The 26,807-nt window shown below is 36.3% G+C and overlaps 1 protein-coding gene across 2 annotated transcripts in view; it reads right to left on the reverse strand.

The window, feature by feature from the left end:
- Window positions 1–26,807, reverse strand: part of LOC140154977 (presequence protease, mitochondrial-like) — a 118,324-nt gene that overhangs the window by 36,599 nt on the left and 54,918 nt on the right. For both annotated transcript variants that reach the window (XM_072177640.1, XM_072177639.1), the window contains 15 exons: window positions 24,556–24,707; window positions 17,681–17,795; window positions 16,514–16,610; window positions 15,399–15,559; window positions 14,745–14,871; window positions 14,289–14,377; window positions 13,764–13,892; window positions 12,706–12,819; window positions 10,456–10,552; window positions 7,224–7,340; window positions 5,563–5,719; window positions 4,283–4,399; window positions 3,584–3,713; window positions 2,583–2,703; window positions 657–733 (listed from right to left, as the gene is read on the reverse strand). In XM_072177640.1, coding sequence (XP_072033741.1) covers window positions 657–733; window positions 2,583–2,703; window positions 3,584–3,713; window positions 4,283–4,399; window positions 5,563–5,719; window positions 7,224–7,340; window positions 10,456–10,552; window positions 12,706–12,819; window positions 13,764–13,892; window positions 14,289–14,377; window positions 14,745–14,871; window positions 15,399–15,559; window positions 16,514–16,610; window positions 17,681–17,795; window positions 24,556–24,685 — 1,778 coding nt within the window. In that variant the 5' untranslated portion in view covers window positions 24,686–24,707. The remainder of the gene's footprint in view (window positions 1–656; window positions 734–2,582; window positions 2,704–3,583; window positions 3,714–4,282; window positions 4,400–5,562; window positions 5,720–7,223; window positions 7,341–10,455; window positions 10,553–12,705; window positions 12,820–13,763; window positions 13,893–14,288; window positions 14,378–14,744; window positions 14,872–15,398; window positions 15,560–16,513; window positions 16,611–17,680; window positions 17,796–24,555; window positions 24,708–26,807) is intronic.

Below are 26,807 nucleotides of genomic sequence, written 5' to 3' on the forward strand. Positions count from 1 at the left end.
ACTCCTGATGAAGGTCAAATTTGTGCCTGAAAATTTGAGGTTCATTTTGATTTTGTGTTGAGATCATTGGTCATGGTCAAGATTGAAGACATTAACCCTTACCGGAGGCTTTTTGGCAAAGACGAAGGAAAGAAGGAAGAAAGAAAGAAAATGAAGAGAAAAGCACTGCCCACAAAATTGATCACTATTTAAGTAAATGAAGGCATATAGCACAGCCTTCACCATAATCTCAAAATGTCAAACTAAATTGGTTTAATTTGTTGTGGCAGGGTAAAGTACTGTCAATTTATGGCATTATAATAAGAAACAGGAAAAATTAAGGAAAATAACATACCATATACCATGAGCTTAATTGTCATAGGACACAAATGGCCTTTTCTGGTGCCTTCCTCTTTACCTGTTATTTTCACCCAATGATTATTTAAACAAACAACTTATATTTAAAGACCAGTTGATATCCAATATGAGATATATGTGACCCGTTCTGACAAATTCTGACGGAACTGGGCACCTACAAACACGTTACTGGTTACAGAGTTTTTGCCTCCCTCAAACAAAAGCATCAAAAACATGGGTCCTTCTCAAATTCTTTGATTCATGACCAATCAAAATATCAGATTGAATTTACATAAGTAATGAGTCACATATATACTTACCTGTTGAATATTTCTGTCCAAAGTGAAAACATTTCAGGTAGATTCCTATCCAGACTGGAAGAAGACAAAGTCACACCCTGCAAGTAAACCACACACAAGGAATCAATTGAGACATTAAAGCAAACTTATCAGGTAGATTCCTATCCAGACTGGAAGAAGACAAAGTCACACCCTGAAAGTAAACCACACACAAGGAATCAATTGAGACATTAAAGCAAACTTATCAGGTAGATTCCTATCCAGACTGGAAGAAGACAAAGTCACACCCTGAAAGTAAACCAAACACAAGGAATCAAGTAGTCATTCAACAAACTTATCAGTTTCTGCATGTGACCCGTTCTGACAAAACCAGGAACAAGTCGCATTTTTAACATTTCATTATTTGAATAAAAATGTAAGCACTAGACAATGTTTTAAAATGATACAAAAGTTATATACATAGCATCAATACCTTTAAAGATAGGGATAAATTTTGTAAATGATACCTTGATATTTTTGTCAAATTTCTATTCTGAGTAATGGGATAATTAGTTTCCTGCCTTACACAGGATTGAATAGGGATTGTCATAGTTTAATATTTAAGTATTGATTAAATAAACTTTGTTTTAATAAGTACTTTCAAGGATTTGAAAGTCCACTTAGTCCCACAGTCAAATACCCTGAAATTAAGAATTCTACAATTTGATTATCTTTATGGGAATATCATCTTTAAAGGCCTATAACTCAAAAACATGCCTGGCGACTTGTTCCGGGTTTTGTTGGAGCTGGTCACATATTCAACCAGTTGCTATGATTAGCTGAATTGTTGATTTCCTGAAGCAAGAAACTCAAGTAGACCATCCCTTACCCAGGACTTGAAGCATTTGACCTTCAAACTGCAATGCGATAGGATATTGAGAACTTTTGTGGTTCAGAAAGCCACTCAAAATAAGCAAGTAAGCAAGCTATGATTCACAATTTGCCTGCTAGCGAGTATATCTTGTAAGTATGTGTGTAAATATTCACATATTCCTCATTGTGTGCTCTACATGCATGTCAAAAGTTGCTTAAACAAATTGCACTATATTTACGTTATTATAACATGCTTAAATGCGATGGCTGAACCCTTCCCTTACATCCCAATTTTCCTCTATTACACCATTCAACAATCTGCATGTTTCTACTGGGAAACGGTTGGCGGGTAATGTGGTTTAGTTTAGAGTGGTACCGGTTAATGTGGAAACAGATCGGTTCAGAGTGATGCGGTGTGGACACCCTGCAACCGTGATCCACCTCATGAGGTATTTCTGTCAGTGGAAACACAACGGTTAACGGTTGCTGGGTGTTGAACTTCTTTAATGTACATTTTATGTATCACTTTGTGACCTTAAAAGCAGCGTGGGGTCAGGAAAATATTTTCATTACTTCCGGTACACACCACAACCCTTATTTTAAGCATCAGTAGAAACGTGCTGGTTGTTGCCTGAATCAGATTGTGGGTTACCAGGTAATACCGGGTAAAAATACAGAGTGCTCAGTGTAAACACGCAGAATGAGTAATATTGCAGGATTCATCGTTGATCAGGGGAACAGGGGTCTCATATACTTTTTTCTTTAAAGTGTCGCAACACTTTTGACAACTTGTATATGGCATCACCTGTATGGCATCGCCCAGTATGGCATCTGACTAGGTTGTTTTCTTTGGTTGATGATGCAGAAAGGTCAACAAAAGCACTCCCGGTCAAAATAGTGTAGATATTTCAATAACAACAAAAAAATCAACATCATTCTATGACCTCATCCTGCCAATCATATGATAACATTATCAGAAAGGACTGTCCTGATTGTAGACAAGATAGTATCACAGCATCACCACATGCTGAATATGCTACTTGATCTAGCAAAAACATTCAAGGTGAGCGAAAAATAAACTCTTACTGTACTGACCTGTTCATAAGACATGACATCACTATGATACTGAACTAAGTGTGTTCCCATACCCAATCCACCAGTCTTGAGTTCTTCTCTCTGGGCCAACTCTTGGAAACTCATATCCCCAGCACCTAGTCTGTAAATTAAAAACACAATAAGGATTAAAAACATACCAGTGCTTTGTTTTCATTTTTCTTTGTTACAAATATTTGATGGACTTATTCAGTTTAAATAAAATTGAAAATTCATTTGACTTTACTCTGCATGAGCACATTTTTTAATTCAAGGTTTTCGTAGTTACTTTCACAATAAAAGCCCACAAAAATATTGATGACCCAAAATAATATTATACCGTTGTTTGATTCTGTAATTAAGTCAATCACAAACCTATTCATAGCTGTCACAAAATAATTAAGTAGCTCCAAAACATCTCATTGGTTTATTTATTTATTTTTTATTTGGTAGAATTGACAACAGTACAAGAACAATTATGGAATGTGATCTCGAGCACAGCATGTGGTCTACCAATTTATTGAATAGGAATAATGTTGTGGTAATTAGTGTTTTTGTTGATAAATATTTTGTCCGTAAGTAAATATTTTGTTTTGATGATATTGTGCACATGAATGTTGAATATTCAATAAATCTGCTATGCACAAATTTCTATTGAAATTGCTGCCACAGATACTATTCTAATTCAAAATGACTAAGACTTGAAAAGCGAAGTCAACGCCAGGGTCACAGATAAGGCTGGAGGCTACACTCAAATTGATACGCATTGGTCACAAAAGCAGAAATATAGGAGAAAAAACAATAAAAAACATAAGAAAATAGACATATAAAAGGTTCATAACTTTGCCACCAAGTATTTAAGAGACCTGGGGATTCAACATCAGTATTAATTGTGTGTACTGAGCAAGTTAGGAATGGTACAAACTCAATCTTCAAAATTCTGTCAATATTTATGAAAAGTTACTTCTGCTAGACTCTCTTTGACACTACTTATGCTTCCCTACCTTGTGATAACCCCACAAAATAGTGGGACATATGGTAGTAATTCATCTGGCAAGGTTTTCATAGATGATAACCCTCTGAAATAGGTGATACCATTGGTAGGCTGCTGACAGCATTGCACTTGTACACCACCTATGAAAGCAAGATTCATGCATAACTCTGTGTTATACTGCCAACTGTAAATCAATGCAACAATCCGAAATTCTATCTCTTTTCATCTTGAGCAATTAGTAAAAAACTTATGAAGATTTCACACCTTCAAATAGTATTATATGCTCATCCAGACGATGGTAAAAATCATCAAAATTCAGATTTTGGTACCTTTGTCATTGTCATAAATATGTAAACATAGCCTGCTAGTGGTTCAGTCGAAAGCTGTGTATTTTAAAAGACAAAAAATAAGGAATTTACATGAATCTGTAATTTAGATACTGACAGTATCTGAATTAGCTACATGGATTCGAAAGGGGCTTCAACTTCGTTAATACTGTTGTTTTCTTTGTTTTTTGCCAAATTTTTCATTTCAAAAATACCAATTGACAATTTGAATGATTTATCTTCTCAAAGTTCATTTTTTGCTTATATGTGTTCATATCAGATTTTGTACAGGTGACCTTAGCTTGTTTGCTCACAACATTAGGTTGGATACACAGTTTACCCATTCCTGTGAATATTTGCAAAAGGCTTAAGGTTACACTCACCTATATTAGTGAGGTCAAAATGAGTTCTGACAAGCTGAGGACTGATATCACTCACTCTGAGTGTTGGCAAACTAGACAAATCTTCTTCCTTGTTCTGCTCCTCTGCTAATGCAAGTCCTAAAAGTAAAATACAAACAAATAAGCATACTTAATAAACTGGTTTATGTTATGCAAAATATCTGAAAGAAAAAGATGTAAAAGCATGCAAGTTTTTAGAAAATTAACATTTGAGCCTAATTTTATTAATCAAAGGAACACATAAATTTGTTAGCATTGTTGCAAATTTTCAACAAAAATTATTAACACGCAAAGATTTTGTTGGGTGAACAAAAAATATTAACACACAGATTTTGTTGGGTGAACAAAAAATATTAACACACAAAGATTTTGTTGGATGAACAAGGATAAACAATGTGAGGGTTAACACTCCTCATATAGTGTTTTCATTTTTGAGCAAACCTCTGGGATAGTGTTATGATATCTCTAAAATTATTATAAATAAAAACATACATTTGCATCCCATATGTTTTGTGTTACAATCAGGGACAAAAAAATAACAACCGGGACACACACATTATTTGTCCACATAACCGGGGACATTTTGAGCACACACGTTATACTTCTTGCTATCCAAATGGGTACTGATCCCAGTTTTTGTTGCAATTTCAACTTTACTATGGGTGCAGATATAGTGTCTACCCTAGTCCATGTGGTACATGTTAGATGTCCCCTCTTGTCTGTTATAGATCAGAAAATGTCCCTAATTGGCAGTTTTACCAGCCAAGACATAAAAATACAAATAAAATCTGTTTCACATTAAGTTTCTTTCATGCAAAGCCTTTTGGTTACAGGCCAATAGTCCAAAGGGTCCTTAGTCCAAAAACTAAAACCCAAATAAGGGTCATTATAAACTATAATCTTTTCCATAACCTTCATCCTAACCCTAACCTACAACCTAAGCCTTAATTCCTAACCCTAAACATAACCCTTACCCTATTCCTAAACATAACCCTGACCCTAATCCTAAAACTGACCCCAACCCTCACCTAACCCTATCCCGAATCCCAGCCTAAAATGCCCTAAACCCTAGGCCTAACTTCAACCCTTTTTGGACTATAGTCTGTATATCTTCCTCCAGTCAGTAATTTAGATATTGTTTTTATTGTATCTCTAAATCTAATGATGAGAAGTGTATAAAAGTATACATTAACAGTTTCAATTTCATTTTCATTTACTGAATCAAGGAAGGCTGGACAAATGGCATGTTCCCATAATTTTACCTGTTTGGAACACCTTCTCTTTGTCTTGGGTAGATAACCTGGCAACCATCTCAGATAGTTTCTGCTGTTCAGCCTCTTCTGTCTGTTTCTTGAAATCCTCCTTAGGAGTCATTACTAAAACCATCTTGTGACTATTCTCTTTAAAGTACTGTCTCACCTGACAGAGACAATAAGAAGCAAATATTCTCATTATTATGACACAACATATATTTTCTGTTGTGAATTTTGAACAATTCCTACCAAAAACAAAGGTTATTTACTCACATTTTAGTGATGTTTCACCACTACGCTAGTGGCTTCATCAGACTGGCAACTCATCACATCAGACTGTTTCCTTTTATTGGTAACAGGAAGCACCATAGAGGGCGTGATGAGTTGGTCAAAGATGTTGTTGAGTGCGTAGACCCCCTCGTCCTTATTTACTCATCACACCCTCTATGGTGCTTCCTGTTACCCATAAAAGGAAACAGTCTGATGTGATGAGTTGCCAGTCTGATGAAGCCACTAGCGTAGTGGTGAAACATCACTAAAATGTGAGTAAATCACCTTCGTTTTTAGTAGGAATTGGTCAAAATCAACAAAATTCAGTAGAAATCAACATTCCTAATACATTTATTCAAAGATACATTTTCTATATTAACCCTATCAAAATAGAGATTTTGGCACCTGTGGAAAGCTGATATTTTTCTTTTAAACCAAAGATATGTTTCTTTTGTTCCCTGTGGTGGTATACCACCCATACTGTTCTATTTTGCTTCCAATATCCAATCTACTAGAGCAATTCAACTCAAAACATGGAATCAGATTGTTTTGATGATATGCCTCAATTAGGCAAAAACAAATTGTTGCATTACCTTGCCCTAAAATGGGGCCCAAGCCTAGACTTTTTGCCTTATGTAAGGTACGAAAACATCATTAAAAAACAACCTAGACCACCCACCTAGAAATTAATAATTGATTGCAATTCATTGTCAATGCTTTGACGGACGTAATTTTCCGGGAATTTCTTACTTAAAGTATAATTGAAATCATATTTGAATTCACAATTTTCATGGAAATAGAGTAACAATAACAGCTGTCACAATTTTTCACTGATAAAACAAGAAGTGGCTTTAAATATTAACTTGAATCATATTCAAACAGTATAAAAAAACAAGCGTGGTGATTATGCAGATATAAACCCACAAGTATCGGCAGTTTTTAGGAATTTCCTGCCACTATGCCCAGGATACACCATGTAAACCATTTACCAACAATCAGGGACTTGCAGCTGAGAAGCACACACCCTTGCATACCACAATAAACCATTGTAACCAGGATCAGATCCATGAGCCCTGATTTCTTGTATGGGTAACTGACACAATCAGGTAGTTTAGTTCCTTGCACAGGGGAATTACAAGATAGCCAATTCATTTATGAGAACAAACAGACTGCGCTGGGCTCAAACTCACACCATCAAACATAATCATCCAATATAATGCCTTACCAATTGAGCTATAAACTTGACTGCTTAACACCAGTCACCAGGTAAGCAGGTGCGCTCAGTCTCAAATGATGACATTTCCTTATCCAAGTAACATATTCATGTTGGTAAAACATTGCTTATATTTTAACACAATAATCCCACAATGTGCATATCTTTGAACCTCTGTAACATTTACCTTTTCTTGTAAGAATTTAGGGTTGTCTTTCAAAGACTGCTTGAATTGGTTGACATGTTTATTGACTTGAAGACATGTGACTGGATCTGCATCATGGTTCCAGCTGGACATCAGGCTCTGTTATCGATCAAAATATACATCACAATTTGTTTTTATATTATTTTTTATGTCAAGGTTAATCTAGGCATTAGCAGCAGGAATCTACTTGGGTAACCCTGGGGGGTTGGTGCAAATATAGCTATTAACCTCCGCTTGAAGCTTTGTAAATTCTGATTTGAAGCTACATTGTACACAGGCCCGTAACCAGGATTTAATAAGCCAGTTCGCAATTCCAGAACAGAGTGCAATGTGGGTAATATCCATGAAAAAAAATTGGAGATAAACATGGCGATTCGTGCAATGTTATTTCAACGGGAGTGAACTTCGCACTTTAAAAAAAATGCAACCTACTTGTATTTTTCACATTCTTTGGTCCAGATGTCTTCTCAATACTTGCATATACTAGCAAAGTATTGATTGTGATTGTTTAAAATGGGTAATATTGTAACAGACACAAAAAATCACGGGGGATTCCATTTGAGTCACAGTTCATTCACACGGCCGTCAATGGGGGAGATTGGTTTTGTTTATCTCTCATCGAAGAACTGTCACATGACCACAATGCGCACTCCAGTTGAGGAAGATAGAGGTAAAGCCAACAACAGGAGGAGTATAGGTTTCAAAATAATTAACCCTAGTGAATTCTATTTGAAAAGTATCTGTCGGTCAGCATAAGATTACTTGCGATCAGTGGATTGTTTCATCCCATTGGTTATTTTTGCTAGGATTCCGCTGTTCCATCTTGCACCCTCAGACACAAAGTGGACACTTACTGTTGCATTCAATGGGGGAAATCACAAAACATTTCATAGAGTAAATACCTCTTTTTGAAACAATTCCAAAAGTTTGATTCATTATCAGGATAATAAACTCCCAATAATTACAAAAGTAAAGGCAAATTGGTATTTTCTATGCTGAGAAAATTGACTGGAACTAAAGGCTCTGTACTATAACCAATAGAGATTTTGCAAGGGTGTCCTTTGACAAACATGAGAAATGGGCAAGTGTAATAAATGGAACAACCCCGACCAAAAGAATACTCCCACTGTGGAAGAATTTTCTTAAATCTTCCACAGGGGTATGGCAGATTTTGAATGGATTATTCTTTAACAGCTTTTAGCTTGATAAGTAAAGCTCAAGGAATCCCAAAATGCACTGTCCTTTCTTTGTCCTTTCAGGGCCAAGCCAAGTACATCACTAAAAACATTCATACACTGTAGCATGTCTAGCACAATCATGATGCCAGAGATAATAGAAGAATGATGCACTGTTACTCATGATTCACCAGCGGCAGCGAAATTACATCATCATCATCATCGTCATCATCATTATTGTTATTATTGTGAGCATGGTGGGATAGACCACAAACATACTGTGCTTAATCATGCAAGCTCAAATAATATATTCAACAACTTTGTTGCAAACAAATTTGACACTGTGAAATTTAATACTTGAAATGGACTGCATTACGTTTTTCTCACTGTACACCTCCTTTAAGAGAATGAATATAGTAATTGTCAGGAGTGTTGCAAATAACGTAAGGTGTACCCTCCAACACCCTGTGCACTGAGGCTAATTAAGGTCATCAATATCTTTGACGTCATGAGTAGTTTAATAATGTGGCTATAAATATAATATTGTCTATTTTAGTCTAATTAACAATGTTGAGTCTAATTAACATGATTAGTACCCTGTTTATTATTGCAAGCATGTGTCTGCAAGGGGGGGATAATGACAGTATAACTCATTAACAATATACATATTATAGTCATATAATGTTTTCCAAGGTTCCTTTGACAGCTTAACCACGTATATGTGCGCGACGTCAAGCGTGTGCATTGGACATTGTGCAAAATAATACGCGCTGGACAGCTAGCAGTACGCTTAATTTGTAAAAAGAAATCTGAATATTACTTTACATTTGTGGTTTTATAGGTTGGAATCCATACAATGTACAATTAAGATATCATATGGTGATTTAACATGGATGTTTTTTTCAATCCTGTGCATGAAATATGAACAAGTGCCTCCACAAATATTAATGCCTTGTCTTTTAAAATATTTAGGGGTGCTAAAATCACACTCATCAAGACATTTAGGAGTGCTACTATAGGAGTGCTGCAAAATGCACTCCTCAACACATTAAGGAGTGCTTACTGAATGTGGATTGAATTGCACTGCCACTACCGGGGATAGCAACGTAGTATAATTAGTTGTTGGTGATTACTTTCTAAAGCTAGTCTGGCTGCCAGTGGGTATGGCATTGTTTTGGTGTCCATAGTTTTGTTTTTGATGGATATTGCTTCTTAAGACCACCAACCTCAAAAATAAGTTTAAGGGACCTCTGTCAGCATTGAGCATTTTGAGATATGGTGGGTCAAAGTTCATACAAAGGTCACAATTCAAACTGCTCAAAGGCTGTTGAAAAGTTCTCCAAATTATTCCTCTTGTCATGGTGATTTTTTATTTTTTAGGAGTGTGATTAATCACACTCCTTGGGTCATTTAAGGAGTGCAGAGGAGTGCAATCACACTCACATTCCTCAAAAGATAAGGCCTGAACATTCAGTCCACTTGATTGTAGTTTGAAACGTTTCTGGAATAGGACAAATATGGAGGAATTGTGATTGTGCATGCAGTGACAGTGCACAGGGTTCGATTTACTTTAAAATTTGCATTGTTTCTCTGCTACACCAGGGAAATTGAACGCTTACAGCAGGGGTCTTGTGAACTAATCAACAATGCACTCACTAATTTTAGTGCATTTGACAAAGTACTTTGCTAAAGTACTTTGCTAAAGTACTTTGATAAAGTACTTTGATAAAGTACTTTGATAAAGTACTTTGATAAAATACTTTGATAAAGTACTTTTGTACGAAATGTCAGGATATAATTTTATGTCATGATTAAAACATTTGAACATCAGGATATCATTCAATCTATTTTATACACTTACCATTTTGCCTTTCATTATCAGCTTTCTACAGAAAAGCCTCTTAACTTTAATTAATGAAGAGGCATACGTGTGAAAACACATGTAGTCTCTTGGTTGTTCTGTATTTCTTAGTAATTGAATTCATTGAAGATCAGGTAAACTCTTTGAAAGCTAACATGTCAGATTGGAAATGACTCACCGATATGATTCCTAACCCAAACATTGTAGTTTGATGTTTTTGGCTCAGCTCTATCATATGTAGGATAGCTTCTATTCTCTCAGACTCAAATCCAGTCCTAAAAAAAAACCAATAATACAAACTGGACATTAATATATTTAATTGGTACATTACAGCTTAATTTTAATTTCTATATCTGTTTTCATGCTACATACCTCTACATCTGACATGGTGTACACTTTTTCAAATACCATGTTTCTATAACTCTCTCCACGCAGGTGTCGACTGCGGACGACAAGTTTCAAATTTTATTTGAATTTTTCAAAAATTTCAGAATTGTAAATTTTCATGACCATATTTGAAATCAGCATGAAAAATGCATTAAAATGAGTACAAACAATTAAGCCTAGTATTGGCCGGGGCACTCAATTTTTTTTGGGTAGGGTGTGCCACCGTCAGTTTCGAACTTGAGGTCTAAGGAACTGATCGGCAGGTCAAAAGGGGGGGTCTAGGGAACTGATCGGCCAGTCAAAAAGGGGGTCTTGGGAACTGTTTGACCGGCCAAAAGGGGGATCTTGGGAACTGATCAGCCGCCAAAATCTGAAAAATCTCGGCAACTAAACCATGCATGCCAAACCAGGCCATTACCAGGGTTCAATTTTGTTGCGTTTTTGCCACAGATTTTTGAAGGAATCAATTTCACTTTGAATTGTGCATTAAATTATTAAATCAGGAAAACCATTAATGCAAAATAGGTCTGTTTTGGCATATTACGATGAAAATCTCAGCAAAGCAAAACAGCATTCGAATCAAATTACTAGACCCTGCAGACCTACAATCTATGCTATTAGCCTACTGATAATTATAGCAGCAGCTAGCAGCATTACATAAAAGTCCACCATAAAAACAAACCCACAAAAATATTTTTTTAGTGCCGAAAAGAAAAACATTGACTACATTGAACTGCATGAGATGATTGAGTGAAGTGTGCAGAATTTGACACCATTCCACTAGACCAGTAGATCGTAAATTACCTTTTAATTCACTGTTATGGCCAGCTGCAAGGATGTGCACACAATTATTTGAGGTACTTTTCCTCATATTTGGCAATTTTATTCCCAAAAGAGATCTCAAAATCATTTATATCTAGCAAAATGTTCATCAGCTGAAGGCATCGGCATCGCGGCAGGCACTCGACAGTGCAGTGCTGTTTAACAACAAACCAGTGTTGCCACAAAAGGAGCCCAAAAGTTCACCTTACTCCTAATACAATGTGTTTCAATGGGGAAGAAATTTATGGAAAATTCCCTTTGAAGTTTTTGAGCTCGCAAAAGTAGCTTTTGGGCTTGAAATAGTAGGACAGACAACACGCCTGTCAAGATGCCAATGAGAGCGGAAATCGATGATCTGAGGGTCTATGGAACGGCTAGAAAATTTTCGGGGCTTCAGAGCGGGCAATCAATGAATTCAGAGGGTCTAAGGAACGGCTAGCGGCTCTGAAAAAGGGGTCGTCGCCGCTGCACATACCCGTATAGCTGGGAAATGTGAGTGCCCCCAGAGTATTGGTTCAGTGGTTTTAAGATGGCTCTTGATATTTTGAGAACATTTTTCAAAACTTGGTCTTTTTATGTTGAAGCTTATGACTATACATAGAGCATTAAACACTTCATCCCTAAACAAGATATATTTGTTAACACACCTGTCCTTCACCTGCTTTGAAGATATTTATTTCATTCTTATTTAACCTGGAATGACCTTTCAATGCACTAGCATTGTTCTCCCGAAGTGCCCATACATGTATGTGGGGGTGTGTGAGGGTGGTGTTTAATACTGAGAATACACACTGCTGTGATAAAATTGTGGTTTCAAATGTGTCAAGTACAATATTGTAATTTTGATTGTGTCAGAAATATTTGATGTGTTTTTAGATTGTAATTTTTCATGCAATTCAGACTATGAGATAAATAAACATTTTTCGTGACATAAACAAGGACCTACCTGCAATGGGGGAGGGGGCACTTTCCTTGCTTTTTTACATCTGTAATTGGACTGTAAATAACTTATAAAAGCTTTTGACACTGTATCCGCTTCCCCATATTTCACAATGTTCTTGAGACTGGACTATTTTAACCATAATCTGAAGAATAGCTGTATTCATTTACATCATCTCCTTTCTAAAATATATACTTTCAAAGACATGTCTTGTTAATTCAAAAATCTGGCAAAAATATCAACAACGATAAAACTCACACCAAATTATGCACAACTTACTGAATGACTTCATCAAATGTCTGTTCTATGAGCTGTTTGACTTTATCCAAATCCTCTTTTTTGATTCCTTGAAGACCGATGGAAAAGCTTGCATCCTTGGTGCTTCCATTGTATCTATATTGTAAAAAAATACAAAGTAAAAATTTGTAAACAGTCCTGGCAAGTTGGAATCTGGCTTTCATGGTTCATGAAAAAAAAATTCTACTAAAAAAGAAGAAAAGTAAATTTGATGAAGGTACAAGCCTCAGCGTGCCGCCATTTTAAAACAATACAGTCACGCATTATGTAATGTGCAACTAGCGTAAGTGATGTGCCCAACTGCTTGCACGCCATTTTATATCAATACACAATATTATGAGTCTTATTTTTTTCACCAATAAGCCAAACAACCAAACAAACTATTATATCCAGCATTTATCAGTAAATGCCTAAAATGGAATGACAAACTTAATGGCTTCTTTCAGCTTGGCAATTACAAATGTTTGTGTATAGTGCTTTTAAAGTGCATATAATAGCCACAAGACATTAGGCATTAAATTTAAAATCCCTGCTCCCCCTGTGGAAGATTTAGCTAAAGTCTTTCCCAGATGGATTGTAAGTTTCAAATAGAATAGACAGTTGGGTAAATTTGAAATCCATTTGAAATACACCAGTTGTGAAAGATATTGAGATGTGATCAAGCAAAATGAGCCGGATGTTAGGAATATCGATTTTGAGATATAGCCAATAGCATTCAACTTCTTTTATATTTTATTGTTCAGAACAACACTAAATGGCCAAGATCTAAGAATGGCTCATGTAAACACTAGAAAACTGATTGTTGATTTTGATCAACATCAGCATGTAGCTTGATCACATCACATAAACAAAAAGCCATATATAGTGTCATCAGTATGGGTTTCAGTCCCTATTCTATTTGAATACTATACTCCCTCAGTGAAAGACTTTTCTTACATTTTCCACAAAGGTACAACAGATTTCAAATGACATAACCTAGAACAAGCATGCACTTTAAATCTGATCTAGTTTGTGAGTGTTGCTTCACTTTATGAACTTACCCTGTGTAAGCAGAATAATCACTGCCTATATTGGCTGTTATAAGACTCTTGTAAAACGGAGCAGGTGGACCGTGTACCAGTAGTGATGATATGAAACTCATCAAAAAAGACTCATATTGGTCTGTTATACTGCAAAACAGAGACATCAATGTGAGAACTTTTAATGCTTAAATACATATCTACCCAGTGGGATAAAATAACATTTATTTCCCTTCTTTCAAGTGATAAAAAACCCATATATTTATATATTGCACTTACAGAAAATCACTAACCACTATCATGGACCAAGACTTTATTAATCACCATTCAGGGAGAACCCTAATCAAACTACATTTATAATAACCATCGCAGCCAGCATTACCTTCACAAGTGCATCAGCATGACGTCAAATGACAACATCTCAGGTCTACTCGCAATGGCTTATGGGATTTATCAAAAAGGTCAGCTACATGGACTGCTATTTTGATAATTTCAAGTGGTTAATGGTCAAAATATTTGACCATGTTTTAGAGTTAGCATACTTACGTTCCAAGCAAGTAATTGACACTGATAGTAGTTTGTTTCTCTGGGTCTGCAGCCATGGGATCTGGTGCACAATGTACATGGAACTCTCTCTAAAATATCAGGAGTAGAAATAAAGAAATTTTATCAAACATCATAAAATTTCAACAGCGAAATCCAACATGGCGTAACTCTCAACTTGAGATGAGACAGACAGATAAAACATCAGGGACTTTGCCATGGACTTTGCAGGAGATAAGCATTAAATAGCTCTTCTGAAGCCTTCAAGGAGAGCTGTTTAGAGCATTAACAAAAGAATGTAACGATAGAATGGTCTACTAAGGAGAGCTAAAAATCACTCTCCTATATCAGATTTAAGGAGAGCTGTAGAGGGTGATTGCTCTTGCTCTCCTCAAAAGGCAGTCCCTGAAACACACTGGCTAGGCATCACTAAATTAAGTCATGAAAATCATTACTTACTGGTTCATCCCACCTGGTTTCATTTGGCACTTCTGTTTTTGGTTCAATTTTGTCAAATTTCTGCAACACCAATTTGTCTATAAGTTCTAGGTTCCTTTCCATGGGTAAATTACCATATGAGTAAAACCTGATGAACATACATATATACAGAACAGGGTTAGAATGTGGCACTTGAGTTGTTAATATGCCAGGCAAGTTGTTACACATCTATTACTACTCTTACCAGAAAAATACAGCATTCATTTTTTGGAATTATAAGAATATTATCCTGTTTTAACAAATGAAACACAGCTCAATCCTAATCCTTTAATTAGTTGGAACTAACTGTCAATAAAAGTCAAATGCTTATATTTAGAATATTTAGGGGGAAAAGGGGCACAAAAATTTAATTCTGCATGGTTTCTTACAATTACAGAATCAATTGCAAAATTTGATGTTACACAAGTGTATCCATTCAGAATTTTGGCCCTGTTTTTTGCCCTTATGTCAAAAAATGGCTAAATATCCAGCATCTTTCAGCGCACATGTGTTTGAGCAAACGCTAGAAGTTTGAGGCTGCGCCCAATGAAATGCACACTGACGTCACTGCCACATCAGGGTGAAAAATGTTATAGTTTAATTTGTTTCAGTCAGCTGTACACTTTGTTATCATACCTTGCATTGCTGGGATGATAGTGTGTAGCATGAAACTCTCTCAGTTGTTGCCAGGTTAAGTCTGGGATATTCAATGGTTCTCCTCCACTATTGTGTGAGTATGTATTGCTTGGCATTAGCTTATTTTGTAGGTGAATACCAAACAGTTGCTCTGGACTGGTCTGTAAATGGAGACACATGGGAAAATTGATTTAGGCATTTGGAATATAGACACCTAACATTAATGGCCTGTTCTTTTTGAAATCTGCTATAATCTTGTAGAAGATTTAATAAAAGTTTTCCACAGAGGGAGTAAGTTTTCAAATGGAATTAGCTAGAGTTCATTATTTTGAAACCAATCCCCTGTGTAATGGCTTTAACTATGTCTTTCACAACTAGGTTGAGTATTTCAAATGGAAGTTACCCAATTGTGTATTCTATTTGAAACTTGTACTCCCTCTGTGGAAGGCTTTAGCTAAATCTTTCACAGGGGGAGAGTAGATTTCAAATGAAATAGCCAAATGTCTTACTCCACTTTCATGACCTACTCTATGATGTGTTTAACCCATGATACTCTGATCAGCTCGTAATAAGCGGAACTCATAACATTGTGGATTGATATCGTCGTCGTCGTCGTGGTGGTCCTATGGGTCATGACTGATGACCCTTTGTGACCCTGTTGATGATGGTATTCCAGCAGCTTCTGTCTTGAGCCAGACGGTGGGCTGCGACGAGAGAAAGGCCTGTTAATTGTTTAATTCCATCAGTCCATCTAAGCTTCTGTCTACCTCTTCTACAACTGCCTTCTATGTGACCTTGCATAATTATCTTCTCAATGCTGTCACCATCTCTTCTAGAAATGTGGCCAAAATACGCCAGTTTAAAACGATCTATTTTTTGGCACATGGAAGCATGGTCTCCAATTTGGTTTCTTACAAATTCGTTGGTCTTATGTTCTTTCCACGATATTGATATAGAATGGCGTATATCGGATATAGGATTGATATAGGATTGATATAGAATGATGTATATCGGATCAGCTATTGGCTGATATTATAGAATCAATATCACTTCAGCCTTACTTACCAATATTATTATTGCCGATACTGAATCAATATCACTTCAGCCTTACTTACCAATGCTCCTTTCATTTCATTGAAGACAACTCCTTTGAAGATAATCGGCGAGTTGCAGTCTTGATTGTTTTCATGTTCTAAACGCCAACCTTCTTGCCTATGTTAAAAAAGGAATAGCAAAGTATTACATGATGGCCAAAAATCATGAATGGGGGGTATGAAAAAGATGATAAAAGCATGTGATTTTTCTAATTTTGAACATGTAACAAATTTTACCCCCAATTCTTGTAGCATGGCCATATAGAAATAGATATTTTCAAATTAACATTGGAAGCTCAGGAAACCAGGTCACATGCAACAGGTACTTACAGCAAAATAAAGGGATGTAAATGGGCAAGATATCCATTTCCTGAAAATCCATCTGGTCCTTGGACAGATGGCTGAGGGTTTGCGCCCAGTATTGGACATTTAGGGGATTTTTCCTGGGGATAGCCTGTAGGGTATCACTCCCTCCTAAAAAAAGCTTTTTTGGCTCTTTTTCCAATTTTTATGCTGAATTATGATCATGCAATTCCAGGAATGCAACAAAAAAATACATTTCCAGATTATTTATATTTATTGACAAAATTTCCAGAATTCCAGTAAATTCTAGATGATTTACATCCCTGATAATAAAGTGCACACAAGCATGTTTATGTTATTGCACACACATTTGGTATGATAAAAGACCATCTCAAAACAGGTATTAATGCTTAGATCATCATTACAGACATTTTGCAACAGATTGAGAAAATATTTGAATTTGTTTTACTAAAATGAAAAGGAATTTGCAATTTTTGTAATCACTAGAAACATAAATTTCCATTATTTACTACATCCACTACCCCTACAACTTAGAAAAACGGCTGATTATGATCAGGGGATGTCAGACATTTTGAGAGTTTCAATTTTGATTAATATCATCTCAATTTTAGATAAATGAATTTTTTATGAATTTTTGGTCAAATTGAAAAGGTGATGCGGGCGGGGGACGGGAAAATTAAGTATCAATTTTCATTAGCCTAATGTTGATTGTAATGGTTACTTTTTATGCAGACTTACAAAATTTATTAGCCCCTTATAATATTACATGTGCTAAGATAGGTAGGATATTCTACATAAAATAATGTGTCAAAATAAAAAACAAAATGGATTGAAAGAACTTAACACTGCTTGTAAAATTCTTACCTAAAATCCAATTCTCTGAGTCTGGGAAAGAATGCAGCATCTAGGTACACAGACAGGAGATTCTCAAAGTCTTGCGGATTCATTGTTGAGAATGGGTACATTGTGTAATCACTGGCTGTAAACAAATGACAAAGACAAAGATCAAGTATAGGCTTCATATAAATAATATCAAATGGAATATTTGCTGTAGAAGTAGTGATGTAACAGGATTAATTACCATAACAATGGGTTTAGACTATTTGTGACTGTACGCCATGAATGAGCCATAAAGTCGGCAAATTGTATTCTTTCTGAGTTACAGTGTAAAATGTGCATGAAGGTCGTATTCATAGGTACCTCAAGTTGGTGCTACATGTATCTCATTTTGATAGTGCCAGTCAAACACCTTTTAAACCAATCAATAATCGTTGAAGAGGATAATAAGCTTCTGCCTATGTCTACAGAATTCTTAAATAGCTCTATTCTTTGTTTGCTATGGCTAAATCCTGTTCAAGTGGTGGGTTACATTTACAAAGCATTGTATTTTGTCTAGGTATGTAAACTATAACCAACAATTAACAATGAGAGGACATTCCTGAACCTCATTGACTTGGGGATGATTTGAAATGACCGCCAATTATGACTGTTTGATATTTATTACCAGCAATGTGGAAAAAGAGACACATGTACAACCAAAATAAGGTACCATTTTGTTGCAGGGGCAAAGTTCAACAAACCATAACCCCACTTCTGGATATCGTTTGAAGTCAAATGATATACTAATTTGCTTATGATATATATTTTCTAAATACAAAATAAAACAAAATTGACCGGGGACCAACTTTACAGCTGGTTTGTGGTGGACGGCCACATCTTTTAATGAACTGCCCTGCACTAGACGTTAAGGTGTTCACTCATAGATATAGATAATAACTACATGACGGGCACCCCTTTGATTTGGACGAGCTAGCTGGAGGAATGGCGCCTATATGCATTTTTATATGGAAAATATTATGACACAAAACTTTTTAATAGGAATTGTTTGGCATGTCTGCATGCAGTTACAAGTTCATTTCGCTTGTTTAAAGTTGACATAATGGTTTGCATATTATGAAATACTTTTCCCAAAGACATAGGTTGCACCTATTGAGGCGGGGTTATATGCTGTGGCACGTTTCAAAGTTTTCCAAGTGATAGAGCAATTAACATTGTTCTCTTTCATAAATTATGAAATTACTAGGCAGTTACCTGTATTTCGCGGTTATTGGCTTTTGCAGATCTCAAAATCAGGGTGTGTCCTTTGGCTGGGATTCACAGCTAAGCTTAATTGCAGCTTTTGCAATTTGACCTGAATTTCGCCCTCAATTTGAAATTTGACCCAACCTTTGACCATGGATGACCTAACGAACGCAAACCCGAGCTTCCTTGGCCAAAGTTATACCCACCCACCAAGTTTGAACTCCATATGAGCAATTTGACATTTTTACCTTTTTTGACCTATGACCTCTTAACCGTAGGTCTGACAAAAAGGTCACAGTGGAAACTTTTGTTTGTTAGTCCAAGGTCCACCCACCCACCAAGTTTGAGCTCCATATGGGCAATTAAAATTTTTTCCTTTGTTGACCTATGACATCTTAACCGTAGGTCTGACGAAAAGGTCACAGTGAAAACTTTTGTTTGTTAGTCCAAGGTCCACCCCCCCACCCACCAAATTTGAGCTCCACAGGGGTAATTTGAAATTATTACCTTTGTTGACCTATGACCTCTTAACCGTAGGTCTGACAAAAAGGTCACGATAGAAACTTTTATTTGTTAGTCCAAGGTCAACACACCCACCAAGTTTGAGCTCCATAGGAGCAATTTGAAATTTTTACCTTACGTTATGAAATTATGTTATGAAATTGTGAAATTTTCTTACATAAATTATGTTAGGTAAAAGGAAAGGAGAGCATTATGTGTTTGCATGGACTTATACAGTCCACTTTTCTTTGTTGAATTACCATTTACTTGCTTGTATGCTGTTTTATATTGTTTGCATTTTGGTAATTCAAATAAATATTATTACTGTTTTATGGTGCTTCCCCATGATATATTCTGATCAATTGTTTTGGCGGTGTCTGAAAACCGGAGGGGTAATGATGCATGGCACAAGCTAAACTGCCTTGGTTCCTCTGTATTGTACATACAGGCTGAGTCAAAAAGAAGTAAACTCATGTTTGAGGGGCTGTAACTAGAGATCTGTAAAGAATCTGCTAAAAATGAAAACATCATCAAAAAGAGCAAATTCTACAGGTTTAAATGAAAAAAGAATTGCTGCAATGGCTCTCAGCAAACTCAAGTTATACTCATTTGAATACAACCACCCAATTTTGTAGCTGCACACGGTTTCATTTCACAAGTACATATTGTATTAATGGGTAAGGCGCGATATTTAAATGCAAATAAAGTTACGAGGCAGGTGTGGTTTCGATAAATAATTCCTACATGTTAAAGGGTTCTTTTAAATTTGAATTTTGCCTATATTATAATGAAATGGACCAAATGACAACATGGCACCACAATTTACGCATGCGGAGCGCACGTTTCTGTCGATCGAAATATCATGAAACTCAGCGTCTTTTTGTCTCCAATTTCCCACAGCTAATCGGATAAGGAGCAGTATATAAGAATGTGAAGTTGTGAACAAGCTCAATGTGCATGGGCCACTAAGGAACAAACAACCGGAAGCTTCAGGCAGATCACAAACTGCTAGATCACAAGTGAACATTGATAGAGACATGTGTTACAGCAAGATCCTGAGATCAGCTCAAGACGGCAAGACGCAATCCTTTACCCAACATTCCCAATCAAGTTTCTGCCGGATCCTTCAGATTGGTATCTCTACAAACTACGGTACCGTCATGGACTTCATCCTGGGGACGCTGTTTGTAATTAATTAAAAAGCAAAAGTTATCAATTCAACAATACTTTGTTGATTCGAAATTGAAGTGGATGAAAATCAATCAGCCGTGTGCAGCTATAAAAATGGGTGGTAATATTCAAATGAGTATAACTTTAGTTTGCTGTAAGCAATTGCAACAATTCCTTTTTTTATTTAGATGTCTAACATTTGCTCTTTCCAATGATATTTTAATTTTTAGTAGATTCCTTACAGATCTCTAGTTATAGCCCCTCAAACATGAGTTTACTTCTTTTTGACTCAGCCTGTACATGTAGATTATCAAAGAACATATATGACCAGCTCAAACAAAACCCGGAACAAGTCGCCAGGCATGTTTTTGAGTTATAGGCCTTTAAAGATGACATTCCCATAAAAAATACTAGTATAATAGAACATGATGTTTTTCATTCAATGTACTTGATAAGTAGATTTTGTTGAATATGAGTTTGTTTCTGGGAAAACGGTGTACCCGAAGTTGAATTTGACTGTGTTCAGGGGAGGCTAATGCAGCATGTTATCTTCTTGCATTATATATTTTGATAAGTAGATTTCATTGAATATGAGTTTGCTTCTGGGAAAACAGTGTACCGGTAGTTGAATTTGACTGTGTTCATGGGAGGCTAATGCAGCATATTATATCTTCTTGCATTATATATTTTGATAAGTAGATTTCATTGAATATGAGTTTGTTTCTGGGAAAACAGTGTACCGGTAGTTGAATTTGACTGTGTTCAGGGGAGGCTAATGCAACATGTTATCTTCTTGCATTATATATTTTGATAAGTAGATTTCATTGAATATGAGTTTGTTTCTGGGAAAACGGTGTACCCGAAGTTGAATTTGACTGTGTTCAGGGGAGGCTAATGCAGCATATTATCTTCTTGCATTATATATTTTTGGCACACTTTGAGCTTTTTGCTTTATAATACTTGGTGCTCACATTTAATTTTGTTGAGTATCCATTGAATTCATGTAGGTCAGTTCCATTTATTTTGTATTTATTTTTATACCAAATCTTAAGATTCTTGTCATCTGTTTGCATGGTTTGGTGAAAAGCATCGATTTTGGGAAGAGAGAAATTAATAGTTTCAATGCGAACGGCACAGATTACAATCTGCGATTAATGCGTAATTATAGCGCGCGAAAACATTAACTTGTGCGTAATGTCATTTTACGCTGGGAACAAAGCATACGCAGAACTATGCCTGGGAATAGTTACTTTTGCAGGCATAGTCAAAACTATGCCCGCGCTTTTAAGGGGGTACTACACCCCTGGCCAATTTTGTGCCTATTTTTGCATTTTTCTTAAAAATTATAGCACATTGGTGACAAGTAAGATATGTATATTATAGGGGCAAGGACTACAACTACTGTACTGAAAATTCAGCAACTCAAAGCAAGTAGTTATTCATTATTGGTTTTCCCTCATTTTTGACTGTAACTCCACAACTGTTGTCTGTGATGAAATAAAATTTCCAGTGCAGCAGTTGTAGTCCTTGCCCCTATCATATACATATCTTATTTGTCCCCAATGCACTATAATTTTTGAGAAAAATGCAAAAATAGGCACAAAATTGGGCAGGGGTGCAGTACCCCCTTAACCAATCAGATGGCAGGAATCTTTAGACGAGGTATATAATTGATATTATAGAAGACACTTTTCTGTACAAAGTAAAGCAAATAAAAATGAAAATCTAAATAGTTTTTGAATATATGGCTACATTAGATTTTGACCCCCCCCCCCAAAAAAAACACCCCAAATTATCAGATGTGCACATGATCTTAACATTCATAAACATTAAAAAGGTCAATTTTGTCAAAGAGCATTATTTCAGGGGGTCATACTTGCATTTTAGCAAATGACTTGCATGATATTGCACTAATTATTTAGGGATGCGACAATTCCAAGTACAAGTGAGCAACCCATTTTGTTTTTTCATTTTCATGAAACTGTTGACTACCAAATTGTTTTTTAAGGTCATTTCCAAGTGTCTAGCTAATATAATATACGCAAATAGAGCCCTTTAAAATTTGATGTCAGATTTGATAATACAAACTAGACCCCCAGCCAATATTTGATCGGCCATCACCAGGAAACGGGTCTTGGGTTTACTAGAAAATCAAATTGTTTTCTTCATTTATAGCTGTTTTACTTGGAATGCATATTACACTAAATAAGATTAATTGCTACTAGTACTAGTATTCAAAATATCTTAATTTAGTATCTTTTGTTTTGATCAAAATTATACATTGATTTTGAGAAATAGCCAAACAAAGGTAATATTTCCTTTTGTTTCCTATCGTTTTGGAAACTCTTTAATTGCTCGTATCTTTGGAACTAGTTGGTCAATTTCAAAGGGTTTTCTGCACAATGCAGCTTTGTAAATGCTTTTTACTATCTTATAAGAAAATCAAAATTTAATATTTCAGAGTTCCGACTGATTTTGCTTGATCGCATCACATATTTGCAAACGCATTGCAACATGATTTTCAAACACATGAGAGTTAAAACTTGACAATACCAACCCCAAAGGTTTAGAGCAGGGGTTCTCAAGTAAAGTATCTAAAGCTCCAGTTTAAAAAAATTGAATTGGTCAAGCTCCTCTAACCTAGCAAGAGATCGTTATGAGCAAAGCGTCACAGCGTGGAGTCCAGGAGGCCCACATATAAAAGGCCCTGGTGGTCAAACTTAAGCATGCTATCACTGAATCGTATTTTGCGTATTTTTTAATTTAATTGTTTTTTAATTTGTTTAAATTTTTTGTTTAAATTTGTTAATTTTTTCAAGCATCACTTGGACAGCGACGATGTGCCACAAGTGGCACGCGCGCCGCCAGTTGAGAATCCCTGGTTTAGAGTTATGGAAACTCACATAAACACCTACAAATATAGTTTCTTCCCCAGGACAATCAAATTCAAAGAATGGAATTGTATATAGCCAAATCAGCTGACTGCTTCAAGAGTTGTATTAACCCTAACACCATGCAGTAAAAACCACAAAATACCACGATGAAAAATTCATAACATGCATGCATCCCAGGGTCTGCGATGACGCAATCACCCGAAGTGTGATATGCTCACGGAATTGCTGGCCGGGCAGCAATAACCCGAGCAGCTACCGGTCCGCGATCGTTAAGCTTGGCATGCGAGGGGTCAAAGGTTCAATCCAAAAGCCAAGTCAAAATTCTTCTTCTTCTTGAAAAATTCGGATCTTCTCTGACTTCCGATACCAAAAAGCATGGGTCAGTGTTAGGGTTAGTGATATGTTATACAGGTCATTTTTTTGTTCTTCTCAGTTTTGTATAGCCATGTTGATTTCAACTGGCCACTTTAATGACCTCAGCCAAAATAAGATATTGCTTTCAGATGAAGTGCAACCCATTACAAGCATGTTTTGGTTTGGTGCACACTTTCAAACTGTCAGGCCAACAAAAAGAAATTATTTGATTGTCCTCATCCGACAAACCCTAATCTGGAAAACAAAAAGTTTTTGTTTTACTGTACAAAAGAATATCGACACTAATTTTGGAAAAATGTTTGGCATCCAGACAGGTTTTTAAATAGTTTCTTCCCACTTCTAAACTGTTTTAAAACATGAATGAAGTGGTATACGGTAGAGAAATATCCCAATTCACAACTATTTGGGCTATTTATTAAGCATTTAAGGTTTGCAAATTGTGATCCAAAAAATTTGGCATGTGCAAGGGGGGGGGGGGCAAAGATTTTCTGGCTGGCTGAGAGGGGGGGCAAGCAATTTTGGCGAGCCGTTTGGAAATTTTACCCCCCGGGGCTCATAATTATTGCACAGCCCCTTATGATGCTGCCTTGATGCACAACATAATGTGAGTAATCCACTTAGATTGGGAATGGAATTTTTGTAGTCAGCCAGTATTAAATTTTAAGAATTCCTGGCCCATATCTTGCTAGTATCATGGAAAAATATTGTGATACAGACCTGTCCAAGCATTCATGAATGTAGAGAGTGACCTATTCAACATCTTAAAGAATGGATCTCGGCAAGGGTACTTTTGGGATCCACACAGTGTGGTGTGTTCCAGGATATGAGGTACTCCAGTGCTATCCATGGGAGTGGTACGGAAACCAACACTGTATGATAAGAATGCAAAAACAAAGATATACACACAGTAATTAGATGTCATATTGCCCTGAGGGGGTCACTCCCATTGTGGCCTGTACACCATCCGCAATAATCAAATTTTGAAAAGCACCCTAAACAAGGATTTAACCCTTGGCTAAAACAATACCCTAAACAGGTATTTTCACACCCTAAACAGGGATTTCATACCCTAAATTTCATTTTCGCCTATTAGCAATTGCAATTTTGCTACCCTTTTTCCAATATTTCATGTTTTTGACACCCTAAACGCATTACGCAGCAGATCGTGCTTACCCACGAAAAACTACCCTTTTACTGCGTTTTCATTATCATGGATGGTGTACAGGCCACAATGGGAGTGACCCCCGGCATATTGCAGATTCATACATAGTAATAAAATGAGAGTAATTTAAAAATAGACTTCAACACTACTTGTTTATTTAGCCATTTCCAAGAAACATCAGAGCTAAATTTTTTTTTTGCAAACAATATCAGCTGATGAGGAGGAATTTCCATGAAAAGTACTCCCGCTAAGGGAAATAAACCATGAGGGCCGGTCTGCATAGGCACTGTGCACACTTATTGCCCAGCCAATTACTCGATCGATATGATCAGTATACTAGCCAGCGAGCTTCCAATTGCCACAGCGCATGCGCGAGTGTTGTCAGCGGTATCAAAAAATACATTGTGTCAAAAATGCTGTAGAAGCTAGAATGGGAGACTGTAATAGCCTGACACAGAAGCAACAGACTGATCATGATGTTCAAAATCATTAACAACCTATCCCCATTCCAGAAAAATACAGCACTAAATTTTTGAGATTAAAAAATTATTATCCTGTTTTTGGTCAAATACATGATTTTTGGTCGAAAATGTGTCAAAAATCACATTTTTGGTAAAAAAAAAAAATTTTTGTTCAAAAATATGCTGTTTGGTCAGTAAATGTGATATTTGGTCAAAATGTGATTTTTGGTCAAAATGTCCCATCACAGTTATACATGGCAACTTGTGTACATAAAGTATATGAAATATGCATTCTATGAAGAGGTTACAGATATGAAGAGACCGATACACAAATTTATCGGGCAGCTATGTTATGTACATAAGGTATAGGATGCAAGATTCTGAAGACATAATAATGAAGTTGATCGGTCATTGTGATTAAGCTGCAGAGTGGATTAATGAAAATGTAGTAGAGAGGCAACATCGGTCTATCTGCTCTAGTTAAGGTTTCCGTTTCACATTTTTGGACAAAGGTGCCAGCCGAGTTAAAATTAACCATAAGAGTCTCATCTTTCTGATTAACTGGCTGGCATTTCTGAACAAGGCGGTTCTTGAACCACAAGTCTCGTCTGCTTTTGTGACCGCTTGCTTTTATGCGATTACTTTTGGTAGAGGTAAATGATTTGGTGGTTCTCGGCTGGGCACGATTATCTGGCTGATGGTAACTGTACCCACAAAGTTTCATGCCCATCCAACAGTTTTACTAATTTGACCTCAGATGACCCCTGGTGATCCTAAAATGACCTTCCAAAAATTTGGATCACAAATTTGGGGTCAAATGTCATTAAGGGGTCACTTCCGGTATAAAATGATATACCTTCAAATTTTTTATTAGCTAAGGAAAACATAGGACAGTAACGGTATGTTCACATGAGTTGCAGTTACCCAGTGTATATGTGGGTTTTTTAAATTTGGGGTCAAAGGTCATTAAGGGGTCACTTCCGGTATAAAACGAAATACCTTTAAAATGCATCTTCTCCCACAAATTACATAGGACAGTGACGCACTTGCACACATGTATTGTTATTACCCAGTGTTATTGTGGTGTACACAAATTTGGGGTCAAACGTCATTAAGGGGTCACTTCCGGTATAAATCGAAATATCTTCAAAAATTTTTATTAGCTAAGAAAAACATAGGAGAGTGATGGTATGTTCACACACGAATTGTGTTTACCCAATGTATATGTGGTAATTTTTAATTTGGGGTTAAAGGTTATTAAGAGGTCACTTCCGGTATAAAACGAAATACCTTCAAAAAATTTTATCAGCTAAGAAAAACATAGCACAGTAAGGGTATGTTCACAC

The sequence above is a fragment of the Amphiura filiformis genome, chromosome 6 (assembly GCF_039555335.1).
Source record: "Amphiura filiformis chromosome 6, Afil_fr2py, whole genome shotgun sequence".
NCBI lineage: Eukaryota > Metazoa > Echinodermata > Ophiuroidea > Amphilepidida > Amphiuridae > Amphiura > Amphiura filiformis.